Here is a 14,545-nt window from a genome sequence, read left to right as displayed (position 1 = left end):
AATACTTAGCATGCTAAGTATTCGGTAAATTATGACTGTTCATACAAAGTTGACATTATTCAAAATGTCTTTGTTATGACAACTTGACATTAACCAAGAAATCATTACTGATATAAATTTGTTATAAAAGTATTACTGATTGCACTTTAAAAATTAGGTATCTTTATGTTATTAAAGGTAAAGTTTAAACATTAATGATTTATTGGTTAATGTCAAGTTGTCATAACAAAGACATTTTGAATAATGTCATCTTTGTATTAAAAGTGTCATAATTTACCGAATGACGTTTTATGACAACAGTCATAGATATTCATGAAGGCTTATTCATGTTCATGACAGGTGTTATGTCATGTTTATGAAAGTGTCATGATAGTCTTATTCACCCCCCTTCAAATAAAGTGTTACCGAAGATTATTCTTCTGTAAATTCTTCAGTAGTTTTTCTGATTTTCACAAGAAAACAAGAAAAAATAGCAATTCTACAGGTTTAATCAGGCAACCTGAAAAGATTTTTATATTTACCATGGTGCAGTGGCAGAAGGAGCAGAGATTTTATTTTATTTGTTTTTTGTTTTTTTTCTTACATCCTCAGCGGTCTGCTTAACCTCTGAGATTCTTGCATTCCCCTCCTTTCAGTGAACAAACACATCCTGCCTCTTTTGTGCTACTTAAAAGGAACAAGACAAGTGACACCCAGATAATGGGCTCTAATTTAGAGGTGTCATGCTCAGTGAAGTGACGCATTTCATGGCATTTTGTGAAGCAAGATGAAGGGAATCCTGACAGATAGGAGGGAATCAAACTCATGTTGGCAGAGTAATAGATATCAGAGGAATGACCATTGCTATGGGCCTGTCATGTCCTCTGACCTGCCTCCCATTGCATTTATTTTTTGATATTGATCTAAAAATAACCACCCCACCCCCACACCTCCATGAAATTTACCTATCTATCGAACATATTGTGTTTCTCTTGTGACAGAATGGGTTAACATTTCAGCCTCTAGCTATGCTCAGCTGGTAAAGACGTACTCCAGTAGAGTTGCATGTGTAACTCCAGCAAATGGTGGTTCTGATTACACACATTTCTATTTGCAAAAACCTTTGAAAACAATATACCCTTGTGGTTCCACTTTATAATGTCACACTAGTTTGTGTTGGTCTATCACACAAAATCCCAAGCCTGGTATTTGTAGGGATGTCTCCTATAATATGGTAAAGTTAATTTTGAGAATTTGTGTGTAACATCTTTATTATTTCTTCTTTTATAGCAACTAAAAGAGGAAAAAGCAGAAGGGCTTGTCAATGAGGCATCCAGGTCTGACTACTGAAATTTATGTTGTTTTTTTTTGCTCTTTTTTTCACTTTGTTTCTCTTGCTCACTAAATACTATCAATGCAAACAATTAAAAAAGCAAAGGTTATATTTCGGTCAAAGCTGAAATTCCTCAAGTGCTCTATAATGAACAGCCCTGATCTGAGTTTGAAATTCGGTTTATTAAGTTAATGTGAAAGAAATGCCAATATAAGAAAACTCTTTTTAGCACTATACAAAAATAAGTTTAAGCATCTAGATGTAAAGTTTCTGCTTTTAGTATGAAAAAAAAAAAACATTAAATATCTAATTTGCATGTTTTTTCTCTGTTTTAAATATAAATAATTTTAACAGATGATACATGCCAACCATGCACTCTTTAACTCCTACCTAGTTAGTTAGTTTTTTATATATAGTCAAAATGATGATGGTGAATTGCTGCATCAGCACACTTCTGGATCATTGACTATTATTTTTCTGTTTTGCTAAGTTTAGATCCACAAAGGTGGGAACAATTTTTACTTCATAGGAACTCTACAAAGCTCGTAGTTTAATCCTCTGTTCTGTTTCTGAACACAGGGCACAAACGGAACAGAAAGGAAGAACATGTTTGAGTCGCCCAGTCTGAAAAACAACTTCTGCCTCCTCTTACTCCATGTCTTGATGGAGAAAACCATGCTGTTTCTTTTTGAACCTACAGTATTATTCTTGGGGTTGCTCAACTCTTCTCTTCTCAGACCTTGCTACTCTTCAAAATGGGAGAGATTAGAGAACATGCTATTTAAGTCAGGCACATGCACTAAAATATATTCTTTTCCTTAACTTTTTAAAAAACATAGGGACGAGTTCAAAAACACTATGAATAAAGCTGGCTTTCAGATATTAGGTCAATTATTGCTAACAAGGGTTAAAAAACAGTTTACAAACATGACTGGGCAAAACTTTATCCTGGTCCATTATTACCGCTAGAACAGTGTTTCTGAATTTTAAGAGTAAAGATTTGTTGATGGTAAAGGAACCTTTACCTTATTCACTCTGTTTTTACTTAATATCTTCTCAGACAGGTTGCTCTTGCTGACCTCGCCATTATCAATAAGACAGATCTGGTGGAGGAGGAGGAGCTGAACCAAGTTCGAGACACTGTCAGGTCCACAGCAACTTCTTACAACCAATCCTCCATCACTGATGTGGGTTTAAAAGTAAGGCTGAGCTGTCAATTCGAATGATTGTAATTTTTTTTTTCTCTCACCTCAGGTCTATAAATGGTCTTGTTAAGATTTTAGAGACCCAGAGATCAAGGTGAGTCCCTTTTTTTTTCAAACAAATAAAGGGTCATTCTGTGAGATGAGGTTAAGTAGCTTTTTCTGTGGTCCAGCTGTCCTGCTGTGTTCATCATAACTCTTGCTCAGATCTTTGTATCAAAGATGAAGCAGCTCAGACAAGGAGACGTGCACATAAGCAAACACAAACTACAGCGCCCTGAGTAAACATCAACCCCACATTGGTGTCCAGTTACCCACAAGTCTTTGCTCTCTGACCCCGGGGCCTGCAGGGTGGCTCCACGTTGAATGTGCGTACACACAAATGCGTGTGTAGCAGCCCGCAGAGGCCTAACACACAGTGGTGCAAATGAAAGGTCGGGTGTGTTTGGACTCTGCGCCGCCCTCCTGCAGAGCTCAGACCTGGGTGAACAGATGAAAGGCCGTTCAGCGAGGGGTTAATTGAAACAGTATTGTGGAGGCATTTATTGTTGGTTAGTTCTCGTTGTTACCTTTTAGGGTTAGTTTAGGACCAAAGCTCAAATTATTCTTGTGGTTTGTTTTAAGTTTAAATGAAATGGAAGAAAATGTTATCCTCTTTGCAGAGTGGACCTCTGTGACGTCCTGGATCTGCATTCATTCGACTGTCAGGATGGAGCAAAGTAAGTTTGGTTTGCCGCCTTTTTATTTTGCTGCTGTTCAGAGAAATGTGCACAATTTAGTAGTTTATGCACGATTTAAACTTTACTTACTTACAAACTTTACTGCAGTAATGTACTAGTTACATACTTACAAAGGATGTCTGAATTGAAAAATCTTCCTGATGATGATCTGACTCATTTAAGATTGGACATGCACTGACTTCTTTAAAATAATTACTTTTCACATGCACTTAAAATAATGCACTGCATTTAACATCTGCTTTTTCTTTCAAAAAAAGATACATCTGTGTCCATCTTCAGTAAATTTACATCCGTCTTGTACTGATGGTCTTTTCATGAAGCAGAAAACATGATTTATGAAAATGCTCGGATTCTGGTAGCATGTTCACTCTGTTTTGACACAAGCTGAAGTAAGTCTGCTCCTAAAAATTTTCAGCTTACTTTTAATTGTGTACAGACAAAATGGACAGGAAAAATTGTTCTGCTATATCATTAAAGTAACTTCATTAAACTTAATAAGTAGTATTTCAGCTGCTTTTTGCACAGCGTTGTCCCCAAACTGACGTCTGTCAGAGGAGAACTGGAGTCAGTGTGAAGATATTTGATTTTCCCTTATGCATCAACACGCCAGCTTTTTCTTTTGACGTGTTGATGCACGCGTTTTCTTAAACGAAGAGAAATGCTTCATGCCTAAAGAAAATTATGTATCTTGTGACTTCGGTATTTATCGTCTAAAACTATGCAACATGTGAACTAACAATGTGGCGTACTTGTAAAACCTGCAGGGTAAAAATATTTATATTCCATTGTTAGCTTTTGTTACTAGTTTATCTGACAGCAGCCTTTGTTACTGCTGCTATGTTTCTCTCTAATTAACAGACTCCCTTATTTTTTTATTTTTTTTTTTGACTGACCGTCCCCCCCATCACACCGCAGGACGGTCATCATATTGTATACCCCAGCTGAATCTCATTCTCATGAATAGAATCGGTGTTCATCCCTTCATATGAATGAACCGGCCGCCGCGTTAAAGCTCCCTTACATGCCCCGAGTCAGTGTCTCTCGACCAGCTGCAGAGGATTAGAGCTGTGTGTGTCCTCTGGCACCCAGTGAGTCCTCCTTGTCCCAACAGATAGCTCCTTTCCCCCTGCCTTTTGAGTCTTGGCCCCTCCTCGTTTTTCTGCCCCATGCTGGCCGTTTGAAGTCCCCCGGCCCCCGTCTGAAGCTCTGCCTGTGTGGTACTAGCAGCACGGAGGGCTCAAGCAGCTGGACACAACATTTAGCCTCCTTGTGAGGTCAGAGGGAACGGAGGTAATGGTTTGTTTGGGAGCTGTGGTCAGTATCCCAAAGGATTTAATTGCCATTTCTAAAGCGTCCGCAACTCCATTTAGGGACGTCATTAAGCATCAACACAAGTAGACATTAAAGACGGAAGCAAAAGTTCTTCTGTAGGTGGGAATTTCAAATTTTTCCATACTCCAAGCCTTTTAAATGGATAGAATTTAATTTAAAAGATAATGAATTATATGCTTTGTTTTTTTTGGGTTTTTTTTGTTTTTTTAACTAAGCAAGCATCTTTAATGTTAAAGGTAGTTAATGAAACATGAGTTGCAGTGTAAAGCTCAAACTATCAGAAACAAAAGTTTGGTTTATCTGATCATTAATAAGTCTAACATACCCTAACAACTTCAAAATGTTTCTTCAAGTTGTCAGATGTTGAAAAATAACGTTGGATAAAATTGCTGGATGACATTTGGAAACAAGTTTTTATGTCTATTTATCTCTCTGATCTGAAAGACTCACCGAGAAGCTCCAGCTTGTGACACCGACCAGACCACACCTGGACAAGGTTTGTTTACACCGATCTGAGTTTGCTTTGTGCATATCTGAGGGTGTTACCATATTTTTAGTTTGTTAATTTATTTGAGCACGTCGTTTCCTGCAGGATAAAGGGGAATGTGCTCTCAGAGCCCTGTGTTACCCCGGGGCTTCAACACTTCAGGGAAATCTCCCGCCCTGCTGTACTTTTTGTGTTGCAATCAACTTGATGCGTTTGATGTTTTCGCGTTAGATTACAAATGGAGTCAATTGGAGCTAAAAACAACCTAAACACTGAAGCACCTTTGCTCTAGACTAGCAAGATCTCCCCGGCAACATGAACTTTTTTTTTTTTTTTAGATATTTGTAACTTTGAAACCACAAATTTCAATCTCTACAGCAAGATATCGCATTATCGCATTATTTTTTTTCCAAGTGAGGATGGTGGGTTTTCAATTTTACATAAAACAGAATAGAAATTTATGTACTGTCCCGCAACGGGGGAAATTCTACTGCAGCAAAGTGACTGGTAATCAAAGTAAGTAGGTTCACACAAAGATAGAATATAAAATATGTAACAACAAAATAAAGGATAAAATGCTGCAGAATGAAGTCAAAATTTCTACACAAATATATAATTAAAGAATAGCATAGTCCAAGTGTGCAACTGGCTAAGTTAATTTTTAAAAAAATAGTTGAGAATGTGCATGTATTTTTGTGTTTCAAAAAACAAAAGAACTTTTACAAAACGTGACTGTGCAACAGCAGATATATGTGGACTCCAACGAAAATGTTATTTTGTATAAAATCCCAATAAAATACATTGATTTATTTTATTGTATTTTTGGAAAGTATGCAGAAAGTTCAGACGGAGTTAAATATTTTTGTAAGGCTCTCAAAATGTTGTCAGCCATCATTTTTCTGGACCTGTTTAATATTTTTTCACATGGCAGTACCACGCCAAATGACGCTCTGCTGCAGTTCGTTGTGCTTTACACACATGAACTTTTATCACAGGATGAGGACAGACGGGGGTTATTCGGGTGGGTAAATAACACCATTGTTTGTGTGTTTTCTCCCGAGTTCCTTTTCCCGCATGAAGCCCCACTGTCCCTCAGACCCCCCTGACACACGGCCACACCTCCACCACCACTGCCTCCATCACACCCCTCTTTTCATGTAAATGAGAATGCTGCTTTTTCTGTTGTTATACCAAATGACAAGGAAGTGTGTAACTGTAGCACTAAAACCCAAACCTCCCCCCGAATATCTGCAAGGTGTCCTTTTTAACGTTTTGAGGAAGCATCAAAGAGGGAGGGGCGAGCGTGTGTGTGAGAAAGATGCAAAGGGCGAGACACCGTCGCTCCATTTCGGGTGCCAAATGGGGCTGTGGGTTTTGACACGTTCACTGACAAAGTCCTCAGCCGGGGCGTAAAAAGTGCATCTTTTGTTCAGCGCTCACCATTAGTCTCACTAAACTGAAAACGTCTTTGTAAATAAATGTTTAGCTCCTGAAAATAAGAATCCGAAATTATTAAAGCAGCAGTGCTGTTCAACAAATTGTCGAATACAGATAGAGCTTTGCATTTCATATGGAAGCATTCAGTTTTAATGTCGTGGTTACTATTTGTTTTTGTAAAACAACATAAATCTACCTTTCATCCACTCCATGGCATTTTGCAGGATTTCTCTACCCAGTAAATTTAATATCTTGTGGGTATAATAAGTGTGATGTAATGTGGGGATATATATATATAATTTTTTTTTTTTTTATATCACCTCCAGAGTATTTTAACTGCGACTTTTGAGGTGACGGGAGACCTCTGTGAAGATGCCCTAAATACCTTCATCCAAGTAAAGACGCAATCTATTATTCTTGTCCCTGTTGCCGCTGCTAATTAGTTTTGGTACCACTGCACTCTTTGAAACATAAACACTCATTTTCCACTGTGACAGGATCTGCTTTGGGAAAAGAAGTTCTGCAACAAAGCAGGGGAACCCATGAGTGTCATCCGGCTGAAGGTACGGCAGAGCACAATAGTTCCCTGGTGGTTTTATTATCTATTAACCAGTTGGATTGTTCATTTGAGGCCGCTTAATGTTTTACTTGTGACTTGTGTGTTTTCAGGGTATAGTATCATTTGCAGGCAAAGTGCACCAAGTAATGCTGCAGGGGGTCCATGAGCTATACGAGTTAAATGAGACTCCACAACTCTGGGAGGAAAACCCGCACACGAACAGGCTGGTCTTTATAGGTAGGTGAGCTCACACACACACACACACACCCACACATGTACACACACATCTTGATGCCTTTTTAGACATGGTTGTCAAAAAAACTGATTAGTCGTTAATGAATTTAAAGTTGTTTTTGGGGGGTTTCAGTGAATTTATGACATGATGTTTTGGATTTTATTACACAATAACACATTTTAGTCATTGGCTTCATTAAACATATCCCACTAAATCATCATAAATGATCATTTTTATTATTAGCATTACTTTTTACACTGATTAGTGTCATTAAAGTTGGTTGTAAAATGAAGGTTGGATTTGCAGGTACAATCCCTTGCAAAAGTACACAGGCCCATTTGGATGTTTTCTCATTTTTATCATACAACCACAAGCTAGAATGTAATTTTTATTATTGCATGAACAATATTGGCCACAGAAGCAGATAAGAGGTCTATGTTGACTCTGGATTAGCGTTGGATATCAGGTGGGAGAATCTGTCAGTGGGACAACTGTTGTTTGCTCAAAACCAAATTCGAATTTATTTTGTCATTCCAGATAAAGAGTGTGCAACACTGTAGCAAGAATAATATTCTCAAACATTGCTACTTAAATGTAAATTTGGCCTTCATAGAAGAGTGCTGCACATCACCCTGCTCAGATTATCGCCATAATGAAACATGGCAGTAGCAGCACTTCACTAAATACAGGTAAATCCTCTTTGAAACCTGCACTAAAGACTTGAGTCAGGTGCAGAGGTTCACTCTCCAACAGGACAACATCATTAATCCAGAGCTTCAAATTAATTTTTTTTCTTCCATTTGACAGTTATTCTCTACTTTCTGTCAAAGTATCACAAAATGTCCCAAAATACATTGAAGTCTGTTATTGTAGCAAAAATGAGAAAATGTTTGAGGTGTGTGTCCAGTATTTTTCAACATGATTGTGTCTTTATTCTGCTGTCTTACATTTATTTTTTGCCTTTACTTTAAATTGCAGGAAAGAACCTGGACAAGAACATCCTGCAGGAGATTTTTATTTCTACTGTTGTGATGGATGGAGTTAAAAAAGCTGGAGTTTGAAGTTCCTTTGTGGAAAATCTCTGTAGTTGAATGTGTGGTAAAAAGGTTATGGCAGACTTCGTAGAACTGATTATGCTTCTCAAACTTTATTTTCTTCTATGAATGACCGAAGGGAAGAATAGAAAGTAAAGATAACTGCAACTTATTTAACTTATATTTAATCACAACTTCTACTAAAGAAAAAGCCAGAGTTGGAAATAGTGAAAAACTAAAGTGAAAAAAATGTCTAACTCCTAAGGGATTAAAGAGAGTTATTAACATATTGCACTTTTTAAAGGAAACTTTAAATGAGCTTGCCAGTATTTACATTTCTGACACTCAATTGAACTTGTATCCATGTCAGACTTTTATCAGTTCTGTATTTTGGAATTAATTTAAATAAAATTTTCTTCTAAATTTGGTGTTGTCATTTTTTTGTCCTATCCTCATCAAATAATAATATTAACATGTTTTGTTCTGAAAGGAAGTTGCTCTAAAGGTGACAAAAGAATGAAGTTTCAACTTTCACTTAAAGTATCATCAGAAGACCAGAGAGACCCTCCAGGGCTTGTATGGTAAAAGCAAATCAGATTATTTCTTTGGACTAAATGGCAGGTTTCCTGTTTTATTAATAAAATAACTACTGAGCATTCGAGCATCGATCAAGTTTAGGACTCTGGTGTTAAGGACTACAGACATTTGTAGGTTTTAGTTAAATCACATGCATGCATACTGGTTGCATGTTTATGATTGCAAATAATTTCCCCCTTGCTCTTCATGATGAGAGCATGTGAGAAGCAGTCCTGTCATGCACAGAATAACAACCGACCCAGTAGGAAGTAGGTGGAGCCCTTCCTGGTTGATTATTTGCAGTGTGTTTTTTGGGGCCTGCCATAGCAATGCATGGAGGCAGTGGCTGACTTACTAAGTAAGTCAGTCACTGCCTCCATGCATTGCATGGCAGGCACCTATTGTTCTACACCCAATAGAATGTCTGGATATTATTTATTTTTCTTCCGTCACCGTTAATGCGGCTCGTACAGCAGCGTGTACCACCACAAAAGTATCGAAACGTTCAGCTTGATCCCGAGAAGGGAGCTATTACTTTTAGTGGGATTCTGAGTTAAAATGACGACATAAATTGAGAAAAATCGAGGCTGAGTGTCTCACAGAATCACTAAGATTTCTCTCTGAAACACACACACACAGCACAGTGGAGGTCTGACTCCAAAACTCTTTTTAACTCCCCCTCACAGGCACAAATATCGGCCTATTGATCTCAAAGTTGGTCATGACATAGATACACATGCCTGCTCCTGTAAAATGTTTTTAAAATTTTGCTAGGGCTTATGGTTTTTTGTCAGGGTCCTGGAGACCGACGCTGGGTGTCTCACAAGTATAGAAACTCTGTCTCCAGCGTCCTGTCTGACAGAGAGAGCCAGCCCAGGTGCAGATAATTAATTACAATAACAACGGGTCCCAGACAGAGGCAGTGAGTAGTCTCACAAACAAGCACAGAGCCAGGTCTCACAATGCATTGTGGGAAGAATACATATTTCCTGTGACTATTCATGTTTTGCTTACATAAAATTATTATTTCTCTGAATTTTTGTGTGTAACTTAAAATCCTTAGTATGAAGGTTGAAAATGTTTTAGAAATAAACAATTACCCACTGTCTTCATGTTTTTTTTATTTTGGACCGTCAGTGAGAACCACATGTGCGAAGCTTATAGTCGTAAGTCTCGGATTGCAATGTACTTGGGATTTATCCATTGTACAGTAGTGGTGAATCAGGTCATCCATTGCACGAAGATTTTGAACCTGATAAAAATATTCAGTCATTTCCTTTTAGTGGTGGACAATTCATGTCAGACCTGGACAAGTCTATTCTGCGAGACTAGACGCTGGGTCCAAAGTGATGGGCACGTTTCTTTAAATTCCTTCAGAAATTTTTTTGTTGTTCTTGTGTTTTTTTTTGTCTTCGTGTCGATGGGGGTTTTGGAGCGCTGCCTTTTTAGCTCCGTGTTCCCAACCCGAGCCGTGTCACGCAGCTGAACCGTTTCCTTGTTGATTCTCATGCTGATTTCGTCATTAAGAGCAAATACTGCCTGTTCTCTCCGCTGGTTGCAGGAAGCCCCATCCCACCGCTATTCTCACGGTCACACCACCCGCGGGGCATCTAGAGGTAGAAAACTGAGCCCTATAGGTTTCTTATCACGAGTTAGGTGTGAGGTTGTAAATCCACCATCTCACGCTTGAATATGGTTTATTATTATTATTATTATTATTGTTGTTGTTGTTGTTATTTTATTTATTTATTTGAAGAGGTAAAGCAGAGAAACTGGTTTCTCATATCCTCTTTGCAGAGGCAAGTCTTTGATCTTAGCCTATAAAATATAGGACAATAAAAAAATGTCTTGTGTGATAATTAAGTATCACGACATACATTATTCTTTATAATGGCCGAGATGTTATTTGCTGAGGCCTACAGTGTGTTGCTGCATTAAGTGGCAAGAGCATGTCACCATCGAATCACTAACACCCAGCACTCCCATCATGCTCACATCCCCCACCTCACCAGTGTGGTAATTTGTAATCAAAATTTGTCACAAATAACTAAAGGGGGGGGACTATTTTATTTAGGAAAGCTTAAATTGAACTTGGTTAATTTAAGACCATGCAACAGTTAATTTGTGTCTTAAAATATTGCATGTTTACTTAATTCCTGAGTAGATAAACAATAATAAAAAAAAAATCACAATTAATTAAGATGTTTGAAAAAAAAATGTTGTGACCCGTGGGTAATTTCAACTTGATGATTTTTCCCTTAAGGGCGAAATTCTGTTCTTCTCAGCCTTCAGCATTGTTAGGCGCCCCCACATTGCTACCCTTTCCAACACTTCTGGATGCGCCTCTGTTAGTAATTACTTTCTTTCTTCGTCTTGTTCCAACTACCTCCCCACTAACAGGTATCCTAAAGAATGCCTCACTCGGCCATTCTTGGGGCGAAAGGACCTTTTGTACCAACCAGGCATTCCCCTCCGCCCTGTCTTGCTGTGGCCCCCTGCAGCGAGGGGGATCTGATAGGTCCGAAGGATTAATGGGACTGGCCTGCGGGGCAGAAGCATCTCTGTCTATAAAACCTCTTCGCTCACTACCGCAAACCGCCTTGTATTTAGACGGGCAGACCACAAACGCGCTTTTACGCACGACGCACCGTTACGCTTGTTTTGGCACACAAAGTTTAGGCGCGATTATGATTCTGTCCGGTGAATCTGAGGCGCCTCACCAAACTAGACTGTCTGTGGAAGAGAATGAGATTGATATAGTGGGCGGTGAACAGCCTGTCCACCCGCTGGTGTTGCGGACCGAGTGCGCCACGGACGTTGGATTTTCGACAGAATCTGGTGCCGAGTTTGACTCCTCAGAGCCCGACTCCTCAGGGGAAAGCGAGAGCAGCTTCAGCACGGACGCTCCGACGCCCAGGAAGGCTCAGAGCGGCTCGGTAAAGCCTCCGTACTCCTACATCGCTCTCATCACCATGGCCATCCTGCAGAGCCCACTGAAGAAGCTGACGCTGAGCGGCATCTGCGACTTCATCAGCAACAAGTTTCCCTACTACAGGGAGAAGTTCCCAGCTTGGCAGAACTCCATCAGACACAACCTGTCTCTCAATGACTGTTTCATCAAGATCCCGAGGGAGCCCGGGAACCCGGGGAAAGGTAACTACTGGTCTCTGGACCCCGCATCTGAGGATATGTTTGACAACGGCAGCTTCCTGCGCAGGAGAAAGCGATTCAAGAGGAACCAGCCGGAATTCAGCAGAGGCGGATTGTTTTACTCCAACCCGAGCAGCTACAGGCCGTACGGACAGCCGTATAGCGCGCAGGGGCAGGTAAATCTCCTACCCGCTGCTCCTGCTCGGTACATACCCCTGCAGGATGGCACTATGATGCCCCCGTCTTCTTTCCATCTTTTTCCGCGTGCTCTAAACGCTAACGGGAAACGCAGCGGGCCTAAAGACTCCAGAGCGCAGCCGTGCGTAACAGAGCCAAAGTGTGGCGCGCAAGCAAAGTGCTCATTCAGCATCGACAGCATCATGAGCAGACCATCTCCCAGCAGTGCACAAAACCCACATCCACCCCACTCTCTTCACGACGGCCTTGGATTTGGCCATCTGATGTCAAACCCGGCATCCCGTTTGGTACCAGCGCTCCTGCAGCCTTTAAAGACTCCCCTGTGCTACAGGCCTGCAATGCCGAGCACTGCTCCTTTAATAAACGAGCATCTCCTACGTTCTGCTCCTCTATGCTGAGGCCACCTGAGACACTTTACAGTCTGCATTTTTGTCTGTTTCTTAAAGAAATACTTTGGTTGCATGATATTTATGTGCTTTACCTGTAGCTTTAAAGGGAGTAATGTAAATAAGAAGAGTGGTAATATATCTGTGATATTGGATGGTGATACAAAATAGTTGTTTTATTGTTTTTATACCAACTAGGGTGTCAAAATAAATGTTTGAAAAATATGTTTTGGTTTCGTGATGAGTTGGAAAAAAAATATGGAATTTTGATTTATTTATTTTTTTTTTTTTTAAAAAGCCTATAAAATTGTATTTAGGATTAAAATATTCTTGTTTCATAAAATATTTTTCTGAGTTGGTTTTCACTTGGTTGGATTGGAAGAAAAGGGAGAAAAGTTAGAAATATATTTGTTGCGTTTACTACTTTAGAATGTGGTGTGGTAGCATTGGTGGCAATGATCAAATTGAAAACACACACAGAGACCTACTCACAAACAAGAACATACGGAGTAAAAAATACAGTTAAATATCAAACATATTTCCAAATACAAATGTGATGAAGTTTGAAATACAAAAGTGAAAAAATAAAGTACTGAAGTTGATGGTTTTATGCTAAAGAAAGAACATATCTTTAGGAACAGAATTATTAATTAGCAGTTTTAACCTGCATCCTGGCTACACACATTGTCAGATTTTCCTGTTATGTGTTTAGCAGCCTTTTCTTAAAGTTTTAGCTGCCATCCTTCTTTTTATATATATATATATATATACGTTATTTATCAATAGGACAGTGAAATGCAACATTTAATAAACTCTTTTGTTTTGTTTAGGTTTCATGAAATCATTTAGCCAATCTGAAGAATGCATCTTTTCTTTAAACAGAAAAAAAAGTGCACTTCTTCTAACCGTCCACTAGGCAGCACTGTTTCTTAAAACAGATGCATAGATTTGAAGATGAGCGGCCAGGTCACAAACCCTCGATTATAAATAAAAAGGCTGTTGCACTAACTTTTACAGAAGTGAATGACATAAAATAGTTAAAACAGCTGAATTCCTCACTGTTAGATCCATCACGCCTTGCGGACCGTTATATTCTCCCACACATATTCTGAAGTTGAACTATTTCTTGGATGCTCACTCTGTCTGTTCCTCTTGCATTTATCTACATCTGAGTAGTTTACTTAAACCAAAAATATCACAGTGAAATTGACTTATTTGTGTTGCTGGTGGTTCTTTATTATTGTTGCTACCTGTATGTCCTTTAGATAGGAGATAAATAACCCAGGTGTATTTTAATTAATACAATTGTAGAACTGTTAAAGAAGCTATGTTTGACTATTTGTTAAAACATTTGTTGAAATGTTAGCAAGGTATATGCATCTATTATTAGCTGGTAAAACTGCAAAATTTCTGCAAAGAAATATTCACTCAAATCTGAGTAACAAGTATTCACATTGTTATAAACATAAGTGGTTCTTGGATGAACGATGTCCTTGGGAAATCCCTTCCTCTACATTCAAACACTGCACACAACCAGCCACACTGATCTCACCACCAAAGGAGCTCTACCCAACAATAATAAATGAAACTATGTTTCAAACATCTGCAAACAGTGAAAAATAGATTAATCCAAATGCCAAAAGAGCTTTTGAAATGATATTTTTGTGTTTTAACAATAGAATATAAGGCTACAAAATCTCAAATAGTGCTTTAAAGACTGTTTGAGTTGAGTGAGATGACCAGGTATGACCAGTATACATTTTTTTTTAAAAATGACTGCAGTTTCTCTCCATACAGAAGGAAGCCTTTAAAATAAGCTGAAATTTCAAGCTGGAAATTAGATACCAACTTCATGGCCGTTGGTCACCTGAGGTGAATAACAATATCATTCTATAGG

The 14,545-nt window shown here is 38.9% G+C and overlaps 2 protein-coding genes across 3 annotated transcripts in view; both read left to right on the top strand.

Annotated features, from left to right (window-relative positions):
* The window catches only part of cbwd (COBW domain containing), a 13,730-nt gene extending 4,969 nt beyond the window's left edge, over positions 1–8,761 (top strand). For both annotated transcript variants that reach the window (XM_007548167.2, XM_007548166.2), the window contains exons 8-16: positions 1,270–1,316; positions 2,373–2,459; positions 2,567–2,611; positions 3,177–3,233; positions 5,031–5,082; positions 6,837–6,905; positions 7,008–7,073; positions 7,180–7,306; positions 8,283–8,761. In XM_007548167.2, the coding sequence (XP_007548229.1) occupies positions 1,270–1,316; positions 2,373–2,459; positions 2,567–2,611; positions 3,177–3,233; positions 5,031–5,082; positions 6,837–6,905; positions 7,008–7,073; positions 7,180–7,306; positions 8,283–8,365 (633 nt within the window). In that variant the 3' untranslated portion in view covers positions 8,366–8,761. The remainder of the gene's footprint in view (positions 1–1,269; positions 1,317–2,372; positions 2,460–2,566; positions 2,612–3,176; positions 3,234–5,030; positions 5,083–6,836; positions 6,906–7,007; positions 7,074–7,179; positions 7,307–8,282) is intronic.
* Positions 8,762–10,692: 1,931 nt separating this feature from the next.
* Positions 10,693–12,880, top strand: foxd5 (forkhead box D5). The gene has a single exon (XM_007548209.2). The coding sequence runs from the start codon at positions 11,161–11,163 to the stop codon at positions 12,658–12,660; it is 1,500 nt and encodes a 499-aa protein (XP_007548271.2). The 5' UTR covers positions 10,693–11,160; the 3' UTR covers positions 12,661–12,880.
* Positions 12,881–14,545: the final 1,665 nt, after the last annotated feature.

This window comes from Poecilia formosa, unplaced genomic scaffold, assembly GCF_000485575.1.
Source record: "Poecilia formosa unplaced genomic scaffold, Poecilia_formosa-5.1.2 Scaffold25, whole genome shotgun sequence".
NCBI classification, from domain to species: domain Eukaryota; kingdom Metazoa; phylum Chordata; class Actinopteri; order Cyprinodontiformes; family Poeciliidae; genus Poecilia; species Poecilia formosa.
This window is presented reverse-complemented; position numbering and strand designations above follow the sequence as displayed.

What these genes read in the sequence shown, in the direction of transcription:
- foxd5 (XM_007548209.2), top strand. Translation starts at nt 11,161, where the DNA reads ATGATTTTTCCCTTAAGGGCGAAATTCTGTTCTTCTCAGCCTTCAGCA.